The 12,671-nt window shown below is 40.7% G+C and overlaps 1 protein-coding gene across 2 annotated transcripts in view; it reads right to left on the bottom strand.

Annotated features, from left to right (window-relative positions):
• Window positions 1–151: 151 nt before the first annotated feature.
• The window catches only part of camkvl (CaM kinase-like vesicle-associated, like), a 40,673-nt gene continuing 28,153 nt past the window's right edge, over window positions 152–12,671 (bottom strand). The window contains exons 2-11 of one of the 2 annotated variants that reach the window (XM_061057573.1): window positions 11,351–11,457; window positions 10,080–10,211; window positions 9,708–9,782; window positions 8,689–8,827; window positions 7,079–7,199; window positions 6,357–6,432; window positions 5,856–5,992; window positions 4,345–4,423; window positions 4,156–4,256; window positions 152–2,670 (exon numbers count right to left, since the gene is read on the bottom strand). In XM_061057573.1, the coding sequence (XP_060913556.1) occupies window positions 1,199–2,670; window positions 4,156–4,256; window positions 4,345–4,423; window positions 5,856–5,992; window positions 6,357–6,432; window positions 7,079–7,199; window positions 8,689–8,827; window positions 9,708–9,782; window positions 10,080–10,211; window positions 11,351–11,445 (2,427 nt within the window). In that variant the 5' untranslated portion in view covers window positions 11,446–11,457 and the 3' untranslated portion in view covers window positions 152–1,198. Of the gene's footprint in view, window positions 2,675–4,155; window positions 4,257–4,344; window positions 4,424–5,855; window positions 5,993–6,356; window positions 6,433–7,078; window positions 7,200–8,688; window positions 8,828–9,707; window positions 9,783–10,079; window positions 10,212–11,350; window positions 11,458–12,671 lie in introns of both variants that reach the window. The other variant, XM_061057574.1, reaches the window with a different exon arrangement.

The raw sequence follows: 12,671 nt of genomic DNA, 5'->3' as shown, positions 1-12,671 counted from the left end.
TCCAGGAAAAAAAAAACATTGATAATGGTTATTCTGCATTAGCACTTAACACGTAAGTTAACATAGGTAGCTTTGTCCCTGAAATAAAATATATTTTACATTTTTTACCACCTCAAAACTTATAACCAATAAAATAACAAAACTTTTTTTTTGTCTCTAACTTTTATTGAAAGTCTTGCAAACAGAGCACAGTTGACACAGGGACAGAAAAATGTATGTATTGACTTGTTCAGGATAACAGCACAGGACCTGGTATTACATAGGCTAGATCCAAAGGCATAATGAATTTAATAAAGACTTGTTTACATGTTAAAAGGAGCAAATATAGACAGTACATCGGTACCAAATTAAATAAGTGGGAGGAAAATAAAAACAAAACTTATTGGGCAAAACATTTGGGTCACCTAGAAATAACAGAGCATTTGCTATGAAAAGCCTTTATACAATATCTTTATCTAAAGATGTTCCTTCACTCTCCAGCAGACGTAAAGCATCTCACAAGACTTTTAATGGTAGTTCAAGTTTGAATACACTACTGTATGTAACAAAACATCTCTCAATCTCTAGGAGCCAATAGAAAGGTGCAATCTGTTCATTTTTAATATTTTTCTGTACAACTAAGTGACATCAAAGTCACAATTTTGCAGCCCCGCTTTACAGGATGCATAGCTACATAAATAAAAATGAGCAGAAAATAATCAAATGGGAAGAACTGATTTAAAAAAAAAAAAGTACATGTCAGTTTAAATGTGAGGAAGTTAACAACATGGGAGAAAAGAGAAAGACTAAGGAACCCAGTTGTTGTATGTATTTACAGTTTGAAACAAATAACACAAATCATAACACTTCCTCAGCTGTTAACTCTCACCATTAGCTGAGAACTTTACCACACTGTTCTCACTTTTGTAATTTATATTTAACAAGATGTGTGGAGGATGTGTGGTGAGCATTCATGCACACAATCTGGATTTCAAATGCAAATGAACCTTTTTGCTCTGCAGCTGTTGTGGAAAGAAATACAATACACAACCCCCATAAGATTTCTCTTTAACAAGATTCACCAAACTAAACAACACTCCATGGTTACATTTCTCCTGGTGAGCAAGTGAATGATAAGTCTGGGTGAGACACAGTCTCTAAACCCTTATGTTTAAACTATTAATCAATGTTCAATGTTGCCTCATCATTTACAGCTACTTCATAGCCCCCTGCCCATCCCTGCTCTCGGGGACTGGCAGGAGCGAGCAGCATCCCTCTGTCCATCCCCGTCGTCCTGCTCTCCAACAGCCTGGGGTGAGGATTGTGTGGGGGGAGAGGGTGGAGGGTAGGAAGGGGGAGGGATAGTAAGGCGAGGGAGAGAAGGCAGTGCAGGCCTGGGTGAGGTTGGAAGTGGCGGAGGAGTGGATAAGGTCGTGGTCATGGAGTGTTGTGAAGAGCGAGCGCGGGAGCTGGCAGGTGAGGCGTGTGTGCTCCGGGCACGCGGTGATTCGATGGGGCAGTCACTGATTTGCTCCAGCAGAGAGGGCATGTCTCCCTCAATCTTCTCCAGCACTGCAGCCATTTGCTTTTCGATCTGCTCGATGACGCTGTCCATTTGCCAGTCGCTTGTGGTGCTGCTCCCTCCTGCTGTATGCTGTAGCCCAGTTCCATACATCCCTAACCCTGCTCCGCTTGTATACAGGGAGCTGTATGGACTTCCGTAGCCCCCTGCTATCCCCATCCCTACAGACCCAACCTCTGGGTTGTATGGTGTAGAATGGCGGCCCAAACTAGCGGAGCTGCCTACTGTATAACAAGCCTGTCCTGTAGGAGGACTTGCCCTTGCTATGCTAAACTCAGCACTGTACCTGTCTGCTCTCCTGGCCTCCCTGTCCCTTCTACTCATGGGGCTAACATCACTCCTTAGCCTAACTCCTAGCTCTACATCTGCCCCAGCTGCAGGTCCTACCGCTGGGGTAACAGTTGCCACCACTGACCTCTCTGCCACTGCCTCAGGTACTTGTGTCTGACACCAGCTTCCATCGATGTCATCCCTATGCATCCCTGGCCTCTTCTCTGGTGAGGCTGAAGCAGCAGCAGAGCCGGCAAGGTGAGGACTTTGGAGTGTTGCGGCAATCTTCCGGTTGCCGCTGGGATCAGGGGAGGCAGATGTGTGTTTTTTGTCTGAAGAACTGTCAGACAGCTTTGAGGGGTCCTGTGTTTTCATGGGGGATGGTTTGGATTCTGGTGCAACTTTATTTTGACTCAAATTGGCAGCAATTTTTCTGGCTCCATCACCTGCTGCTTTCTTTGCACCAATTTTACATTGCTCCTCCTGAGGGAGTTTAGCAGCTGCGTCTGATTGCTGACAGAGAGGTTGCTGAATATCTGATGGGGAAGTTCCGACACATGGACCTATGCTTGCTTCAACCTCACCCTGTTTTTCTACAACTTTACTCCTCCCTTCATCCTGGTACAAACCTGCAGGTGTACTCTCCACAGTAACCTCTAAAGACACACTACTTGATGTCACCCCTCCGTCACTCGTCCCTTTGTCTCCCTCATCACTTGTCCCCTGCGACACACCCCCTTCACAATCTCCGGCCTCTTCACCGCCCTGAACCTCAGCTGAACTGTCAATCAGAGCCTCTGAATTCTTCAGGCGTTGCATGAAGGTTGTGACACGGATTGCTTTCTGCAAAACAAACAGAGGCAAAGAAAAAAGAGAGGATAGCAGAGGAAAGTGAAATAGATTTGTAGTATATATATATTTTTCTTTTTTCTTTTAAAACAACACCCACACAGACTTAAAGAAATATCCCTAAAAGAAAAAAAACAATTGATTCTATAGTTGGTTTAGGCAAAGCATAAAAGATAAGCTTCAGATACAAGCATCTGACAAAAAGCCTGTCAAGGCGTCAGCACACTAAGCGCTGAGATGTGATTGGTTCGATGTGGACAGTGCAGTAAGATCAGTGCCAGTTGTTTACTTCCAGGAGGCTTTGAAATATTGTACCCTGTTTAAATCAATTTCAAGTCTCACTCTCCTCAAAACACTCCTTATTGACTGGAAAACAAAGGAGAACAGATGAGTGTAAATATCCTTTTTGTTCAGTGTTACACACATCTGACTCCCCTCCATCCACAGAAACTAAAGAAGCGAGGGGAAACTAAGTGAGCTTGGAAATTGTTTGTAAACCAGGGGGTTGTTCTCTGGAAGTGAAACGCCATTTGGACACAGAAATGTCACGGGATACAACATGGCTTAACTGCTCAGCTTCTGTTTAACTTCAAGAATGACTTGAATGTAACACTTAGATACAATATGGGGCAATGAGCCAGGATTCACGTAAGAGGAATGACAAAGGCTTTAGAGTTGAAATCACTTTAGTTAAACAGTCCGCAGTGGCCTATATCTTGCATATCCTTTCTATTTCTCTCTCTCCTTATCTACACAAATACAAAAAAAAAAAAGAGAAGCCATGAGAAAACCCTCCACCCTGTTTGTGATCATTAACTTGTTTTTTTTGACCAATGTGGATTCATAGACTAGTGCAGATGAGGATAAGAAAGGAGCAGATTGGGCCACTTTGAACTTCTGGGTCTAATCCAGTGAAGAAAAGTGGGGCAGAGTGGATGGATCTCTTCTGGGACAGGCAGAGTGACAGTGGGCAGGAGCAGAGCTAATGGGAAGAGTTTCACCAGCACAACCATGATCAATACATCCCAAGGCTGATGGGGCTTCAACCGAAAGTATCCATGATTGGTTGATTGTTAGCCTCTTTTAAATTGAAGAGGATGTACAGCCTTTAGAGATGTTTTTGTTATTGATTCATGCCTGATGGTAAGTGAGGCTCTGCCCATGCTCCGTCCTTCCACTCTCACTCATAATGAACTACAATACCTTCAGCTCCTGGGAACCACATGGGGAAAGAGAGAAGAGGGTTATAACTGTTACCACTTCTTCCTTCTTGGCCTTTTTCATTCACCAACCCCATGACATTCCAAGACCATCACCATATCATTTGCAAATGTAAAACATACCTCTGCAGAGATGTTACTTAGCCAGAAGCACATTATGTGCAATGATCATTACAAGTGACTCTTCCTTGTGCAATTTCTCCTAATTTGCCTCTGTTGCTGACCTCAGCAATTTCATTTACAGCCACAGTTCACAGTGCGCTCTTACCCGCCATTTGGCCTTTGCAAAGTTCTTTTCAAACTGGGCACACACGCCGTCCTTTAGGTTTTTCTCTGATGCACCATTCCCCGCAATCCTGGCAACAGAAAGTGTACATGTGAGAATAAACCCAGTGGTTGTGTGCAAAAATGTTTGACCTTGTATGATTATGTGCACACAATTACCATTCATGCCATAGTGCATCCTGTGCAGTGATTCTCAGCATCTGGTCCACCTCCATGAGTCGACAGACGAGCTCTTTGGCTAAGAGAGGAACAGTGAAGACATATTAACAGAGAAATTAGATCTTCTTTATTATGTTATTTTAAGCTAAACATTTGTAGTTTCTGCAGTCAGCATTCAATGTTGTCCAGCCTCGTCTACAGGAACAAAAATCAGTTCTAAACACTGATAAAACAAACCACATGTTGTTTTGTCAATTAAGTGAATTACCACCTAATGTTCCATTGATTTTAACTCCCCATGGAAATCAAACCAAGCTTGTCAAAAGCCACAAGTACTTGGGTTTTCTTATTGATTGGGAGCTGTCCTTCAAAGCACAGTTTGCCTCTTAACAAAACCTGCTTTACCTCAGAGCGAAGAACTTCTTGTTTCGTCAACCTTTATTTCTTTGTTGTATTATGGAGACATGCTGTTTATGGGTGCCTCGGCCAAATGTTTACAGTCATTGGACACTGTGTACCACTGTGCCATAAGATTTGTTACTGGTTGTAGATGCCTTACTCATCACTGTGAGCTATATACAAAATCTGATTGGCCATCCTTCTTTTCTATTTTCCACAATTTCCCAGTTTGGGATCAATAAAGTAATTCTATTCTATTCTATTCTATCCTTGAAGGTACACATGGTATATACACTGGCTGAGTCTTATTCTTAAAACTCTTCTTGACTTAGTTCCTTCATATTTATGTTCATACCGCCAAAGAACGGGAAGCCACTATATCATGCGTAATATTTTTAAACTGTCTGTTCCTCGTGTCCAGACCGAACTCGGGGAAAAGAGCATTTAGTTTTGCTGCCCTATCTCAAATGAAAAAAAAAATCAAGACCATTGGAGAGTGCCTGTGTTTTTGAATTGTAACGTGTAACCAAAACTTCTGCACTTTATCTCCGAACCAATTTGCACATTTTAATGGTTGTTGCTCTTAACTTTTTGTTTGTGAACTTTTTCTTAAACACGTAGGCTCTTGTGAGAGAGATCTTGATCTCAATCTGTTAGTTACCTAATTAAATAAAGGTTAAATCAAATAAATGGATAAAATAAGCTATGTACTGTATCATCACATGACCTCTCTCCCTTCTAAATTCCAGCTATAGATGCCAATCTTTAAAAAATGTATTATATGTACATATATAAACACCTCACGTGTGTGAATTATACACACGTATCACCTTACATTGTCTTTTGAATAAAAAAATATCCTGTGTTGTATTTTTAGTTTTGTTTTATAATAATACCATGTTAAGTTGAAAAGCGGCATCATTATGGAATTTATCTTACCAATGATGAGTGTGAAATCCTTTGTGATTACAAATAAAGTTATTATGGATCAATAAATCTGCTGATGGGATAGCATGTAGTTAACCTTTTAGTTACTACCAATGTTCCCAATACTTTATGCCATTGAAATTGTATCTGGCTTTTTAGAGCCATCCTGTGGTGGAGCTGTGTACCTGCAGGTGAAATGTCATCCCAGTACGGAGAATCAAACTCAAAGTCACCGGCAACAATGCGACAGAAAATGATGCGATTGTGTAGATCTGTGTTCTCCTCCTCTGTCTCATCATAAAAAGGAGGGTTACCTGATAAACTGCACAAAACACACAAACAAAAACAAAAACAAAGATACAGACAATGAGAAGTTATTAAAAAAGCCATGCAGCAAAGTCACTCCTTAAAATCAGGATCAGAATTGAGGATTAACTGCCGAGTGGTTTGCACAAACAAGAAATCTTTCTTGTTGTTTTGCTGCTTACCAATAAACATAAAAATGGGAAGTGAGTAAACAGCAGTACTCAAACTGTCAAGAAACTTAAATACTTTTTCACACCTCAAATAATTCTTCGATATCTGTGCAATAAAACAAACAAAGCATTTATTCAGCTGAACTTTTGAAAGCAGCTCCTGCCCTGTGTGTTGAATAAGAGCTTTCATCATGACTGATGCAGACTTACAGTATGAACATAATGACACCCACAGCCCAGCAGTCCACAGGGCGACCATATCGGTGACGAGCCACTACTTCAGGAGCTGAGAGACAAAATAGAAGAAAAAAGAAGAGTGAGAAGAAGAGAGATAGCTTGGATTTTCATTTGCAAACCATCACACCACAGTCATATTTCTTCCCTGCACTGACAAGAGCTTCCTTTTTTCACCCTCTCTGCTTCTCATTCCTCTCCTGTCAGGGCCTCAGTTCCCTTCCCTTATTTATTTGTCTAATTACTCGGCTCAGCATTATGAATAACTGTCCTGACCTCTCACTGGAGAGAACCAGGCCAAAGTACTGCTCTGCACTCCAAGCTGCCCTCGCATAAACCTCAGCGCAAGAGAGGAGCGAGACAGCACACAGGAGATCAGTGGATATCAAAAGAGAGGAGTGGGAAGAAGAGTTGGAGGAGGAGCGGGAGAGTTAGGTGCTTTCAGTTCTGTGTATGTGTTTCCCAGGGTTTCATGACTGTTTTTTTTCATTATAACAGTCATCCCCTGACAGAATATAATCTTCAGAAGAAAAAGGATGTAAAGAATTCAAAAGGTAGTGTGCTGGCTGGCTTCTATTCACATCAGACGTAAAGGCTAACGAAAGGACAAGGAAGTGGATAACAGCTGGAAAATGTACAGAATACAAAGAATATATAAAACAGAGGCACACAGAGGGGGTAAAGAGAGAGTATCTTACCCAGGTATTCTGGTGTTCCACAGGGTTCTGTAATTGGCCCATTCTCAAACCTGGACAGGTAAAAATCTCGCAGCACTACTTTGTTGTGGTTATTTTCTGTGTAGTACATTAGGTTTTCCAGCTAAACAAAGGGAGAGATAGCATATGTGTTGTTGTATGAATACAGGCAGACTGAAGCCCCATGCTACCCTATTCCTGTTCAGAGGTGAAGATATATTAGACTTTGCATCTTTAAGAAAAAGCTAAAGACCCAGCCCTTTCATGAATACCTATGACCTTAATGATGATGGTGACAATGGTTTTTATATTATTGATGATGATAATAATGACGATGGTTTGTTTGATAACAATGATTTTAAAATGGTTTCTATACTGATTAGAGCTCTCAAGAACAGCCGTCAATCTCGTGCTTTGCCTCAAAGCTGATCGTTTGCACTTACTGAGTGATTGTTTCCTTTTTTCTAGATCCTTGCTTGTGTTGTTCTTACTCTCTGATGTACGTCACTTTGGATAAAAGCAAAGTGAACTGTAGAATCGTAGACTTGATAAGCAAACATTTTTAGGCTTAACTGGTCTGAGTTGTGTGGAAAAATCTACCACATTTTCCTGATAGTCAACAAGTGTCTTTATTCCTATCTCGTAATTTGCCAGCAATGGCCTTCATATTTATAGCCAGCTTACAGTAAAATGGTCAAGACAAGTAAACAGATTTATTTTTTAAAATGTAAAATCAGAGATTGTTGATGTTATTGTCATGGAAATAATAAGTGATTCAGTGTGATGATGCTAGATAGATGTACACACGATTTGTATCTGATACTATTTCTGATAACGTTACACTTTTTCATAGGAGACAGTGTGGGGAATTTCAGCTAACGATTTATATTTTATAATGTGATTAATGAACTTTATTATATTTACAGTCTGCGTGTTCAACGTGATACCTAGCTGAAGACAAATTTGTCCTTGATCAGCAATAACACCTAAGATAAAAGTTAAAGTTGATTTGTAAGTTGTGTTTTGCTCTGAATTTAGCAAACAAAGTATTTGGGTTTGTCTTTTTGAATTTATCTCTTTATATTTTCAAAACCGAACTACTGTTCTGTTTTGAAAATATAATTTTCATTCTGTTTCATGGGCTCATGGGATATGAGTCCAGACCATATGGACTAAAGGAAATTTCCAACTTCTACCATTAGAGGGAGTATGAAGCCCAAGAGAGGATGTAATGACATCCTAATGGGTTGATAATGATGGATAAAGATATGAATCAGTCTGCATATGCATGCAACACTAGAGATTGCATTAAGCCATAAACACAGTGTTTACTCCCCTGCTAAAATTCTTATCAGATGTTTAGTCATTAACTGAGATGCTAATGTATGCATTGCTTTTACCTCTCCATAGAGATTCTGCCGACTATATACTGGAAATTACCAGGGGTGATGGTGATGCAGTCAACTCACTCTAAAAATCATTTTGTTCTGTTCTTCCTGTCTCCTTAGACTTAAGTCATAAGTCTTTGTATATTGTTTGATCTTAATGGCACTCACAATGCTCATATTCTTGCCTTAACGTAAGGAGAGGGAAGCTTTTATTGAAGTGTGTACCTTCAAGTTCCTGTGAACTATGTTGAGGGAGTGTAGGTACGCCACAGCCTCCAGGACTTGTCTGATGACATTGGATGCGTCTCTCTCTGTGTAATTCCCCTGGTCCAGAATCCAGTCGAATACATCTCCTCCTGTGGCGCTGCATAACGTCCAACACACACACACACACACACACACACACACACACACACATACATAAACCATAACGGATGTGCAAACATCAGTGCACGTATTCCCAAGCACACTGATAAAAATGAATGCAGATTGCAGAAACTGTTAACCACATGTTGCAACACAATCATTTCCAGTAACACAGTTATCAAAAGCCCTCTGCTCTACTTGTTTTGTCTATCAACGATCCAATCTGCTTCTACAAGCCTAAAGCTAGCTCTCCTGAGCAATTAAAAGTTAGACTATTGGTCATTACTCTCAAAGACTTGGTTAACGTCTGAGTATGAGCCTGGGTAAACGATGGGTGTGATAAACACGTATCGCCCACAGCAGGAGAACTATTGCCTGGGCAGACTTGTGAGCTATGAACAGACACCAACACATAAACAGACTGACGCACACCCCAACCAATTTGAGTGCAGTCTGTCAGTGTGATTATCAGCAACAGAAGGGAAAAATTCCGTCCACTCAGTTGCAATCGGCTTTATTGCTTTCAAATAAGGTTGCAAATGTTGAAAAAGGCATTCAGATTGGTCCCACTCTGCCGTATCGATCCTGAGCTCTCTGTAGAGACCCTATTATGGCAAAGCAGTGCTTCAGGAGCACTGAGTAATGTTGAGTCTTACGAAGAACAAATATCTCATAAAATCAAACACCTTCCTTTGTTGCTGAGGGGAGCAACATAACACACAGTAATAAGAGGGTAGACTAAAGTCCTATCCTTGAGCTGCTGGATTTGTGTGTGGTAGGATGTATGACGGCACAGGTGTAATTAAAAACACACAAGTTTACTTTGGGAATACTTACACAGGTTAGATAAATAATGAAACAGTAAAAGAAAGGCTCACAGTTCCTGGATGATGAAGTATTCTTTCCGAGTCTCGAATGTGTCAATCAGTTGAAGGATGTTGGGATGGTTGACCCTGGAATGAAAAGCAACAAAAAGGGCACAGACTGAAAGCGTCAAGGTCCAACATGATATTGAATGATGCTAACTATTATCCTGCTTTTGAATAGCCTTGTTTACAAAGAAAACGGGTAGTTGTTGATCTCACTAGATTGGTAGAAGCTTCAATCTGTGCAAAGCATGTGCCCCAAACACCTGAGCGTACACTATTAACCAGTTATTGTATGTGACCGGGCATATGAACAGAAATAAACTACAACTTCTCATTCAACACTCAATCATGCATGCATCCATCCACCGACTGACTGCGTACAATTTCAGGATCATGATCTCGTTCTTGGCAGCCTTGCGGACTTTCCTGCCGTCTTTCTTGAGGAATTTCTTGCAGACGAACACCTTGTCTGTCTGTCGGTCCTTAGCCAGGCAGAGCTCGCAGAACTCCTTCCTACGCGAGGAAGAAAAATGGAAAGACAGACAGACAGACAGACAGACAGACAGACAGACAGAGAAAAGGCACAAACTGTGTAAATAATGTTAGTTCGAGCACAGGAAGAACATTTGAGAGAGAAAGCATGATATTCAAATAAGGGGGAAAAAGGTGTACTTGCTGATTTGATGAAACACTGTGAAAGAATTTAATTGGGTGGAGAGTCGTTGAATGGAATAAAAAGGTCATAAAAACAACTCTGAAATGGGTCTATTGCCGCCTTCCGCTTGGCATCGTGAGCCTTTGAGGCATGTAGTTCTTCACCCAAATGGATTCTGAGAAACTGCGTGATGCAAAATTAAACTACAATTCACATTCAAACTTTCATGCACAATTAATTTGACCTCACATTTGGATGGCACTCTTTCTTTCTTTCTTTCTTTCTTTCTTTCTGTCTTTCGTTTCTTTCTTTCTTTCTTTCTTTCTTTCTTTCTTTCTTTCACTTTAAGTACTTTTAATATCATATTAACTGGAAGAGTACGCCGTACACATATAATGCATTTATGCGCCCTTAATTCTGAGTTAATGAGTATGAGAATGACACCACGTGTGTGTGTGTGTGTGTGTGTGTGTGTGTGTGTGTGTGTGTGTCATAAAGTTGAGCAGAGAGCTCACCATCTAGATGCTGATGTTGCCATATGGCCTCTCACACTGATTGGTATCTGTGTGTGTGTGTGTGTGTGTGTGTGTGTGTGTGTGTGTGCGCGTGCTGTTTAATGTGTCAATGAGAGGCGTTTGAGGATGGAGGATAGCAGGTTTTCAGCCAGTCAAGCTAGAGTGTGAATTTCACAGCTCTTTGAAAATATGTCCATCAATGTGTTTTGTGAACTAAATATAAAGACAATTTGTGGCTTAATATTGAAGAATGTGCCTATTTAAGTTAGTTTCACACCAGCCTCATGCTATTGGGTTTCCTTCAGCGAAACAGTTTGAAATGCTGAACCAAATCTGCAGGGAAATGGATCTAATTGAATTTGAAATAATTCATGATGTGAACAAAGACCATTTGGGAGTAATGGAATGTGCTTATGAATTGTGCATGTTGGATGATAGAAAAAAGAAGCAAAGATTCATGCATAAAGCTTTACGTTACTTACGCTCGGAGGACCTGTCCGATCTCATACTTGTCTGTGACATCCGATATGCTATCGTAAGCTCGCCCATCTCGCAGGGCAAGGCACCCAAATGGCATGGCGGCATTCACCTAAGAAGTAAAGAAAGAAAGAAATGTGTGAAAAACAACGTCAGAGTTTAAAAAATGGAATCTCCCCGAGAGGGATCAACAAAGTATGTCTACTTTTAAGTCAGGAAAAAGACATTTCAATCAAGGCACCACAGAGGAGAAAGTAAATCATGAAACATTTTGACGACACCTTTAGGAAACACACAGAGAAAGGGATCGCAGAGCAGCATGGACAGGCATGTTAAAGAGGAAAAGAGGTACTGATGAAACATTATGAAAGCCTCCTGTGGTTGAAGTCGAGGCAGAAAGGGAGTGCTGTTACGATTAGCCTTGAAAATAAACGAAACATTGGAGAACCACAGATACAGCCATGTCGATTCATGAACAAATCTGAATACTAACACTTCTGGTGGCCTGGTTGCGTGCCAGCCTTGTCAACAGATACTAAGCTACGCACTAAGCTTTTTCTCTACTCAAGTCTGCAGATTCTGTGCAACGTCTGTCAATTTCAAGTTAAACTTTATTTCTAAAGGGCAGTGTCCCTGTGTCCCTAAAGCAGCTGCTTTCTTAAGCAATCTGTGGAGACCCGCATAACACTGACAGCACTTTTAATGACAGGGAAATTAGATTTTTTTTTGTCTGTAGTCTGCATTTGTGTGTGGGTGTGTCTGATCTAGATCTCTAGTTCATGACCTTTTAAACTCGCTTGAAACAGAATGATTTGTTGTTGTTTTTTGAACTCATAGAAACTCTCACAGTAAATGTAAAAATGCTTATGACAAGGAAAAACAACATTCATTCCAATTATTTTGTATGTTGTGTGTGTATATATATATATATATATATGACCCATAACACTTTTCTTCATGGCTGCCCTAAAATAGCATGTGACCCTACAGGAGGTCCCAAACGCCCAGGTAGTACAATCAAGGATCCAGATAGTGAATCAGCAATCGATATACCATCTCAGCACAGTCCTCAGGCTATCCTCACCCACATCCTTTAACACTCCATCTACTGTAGGAGACACATTCCCTGGAAGATTCAACCATCTATCCTCGAGATTCTTCTTCTCCTCAAATCACGTCAGCTCATTCTTTTGTATTGGTTTTTTTTTTTTCTAGACATGCCCTTAAAGCGCAGATTTCTGTACCTACAGTTTATCTTCTTTCTCTGTGGAGGCTTGAGACCTCATCAAAGCAAAGCCATGAAATTGACCAAGTCAGGAATTATGT

This window comes from Labrus mixtus, chromosome 15, assembly GCF_963584025.1.
Source record: "Labrus mixtus chromosome 15, fLabMix1.1, whole genome shotgun sequence".
NCBI classification, from domain to species: Eukaryota; Metazoa; Chordata; class Actinopteri; order Labriformes; family Labridae; genus Labrus; species Labrus mixtus.
This window is presented reverse-complemented; position numbering and strand designations above follow the sequence as displayed.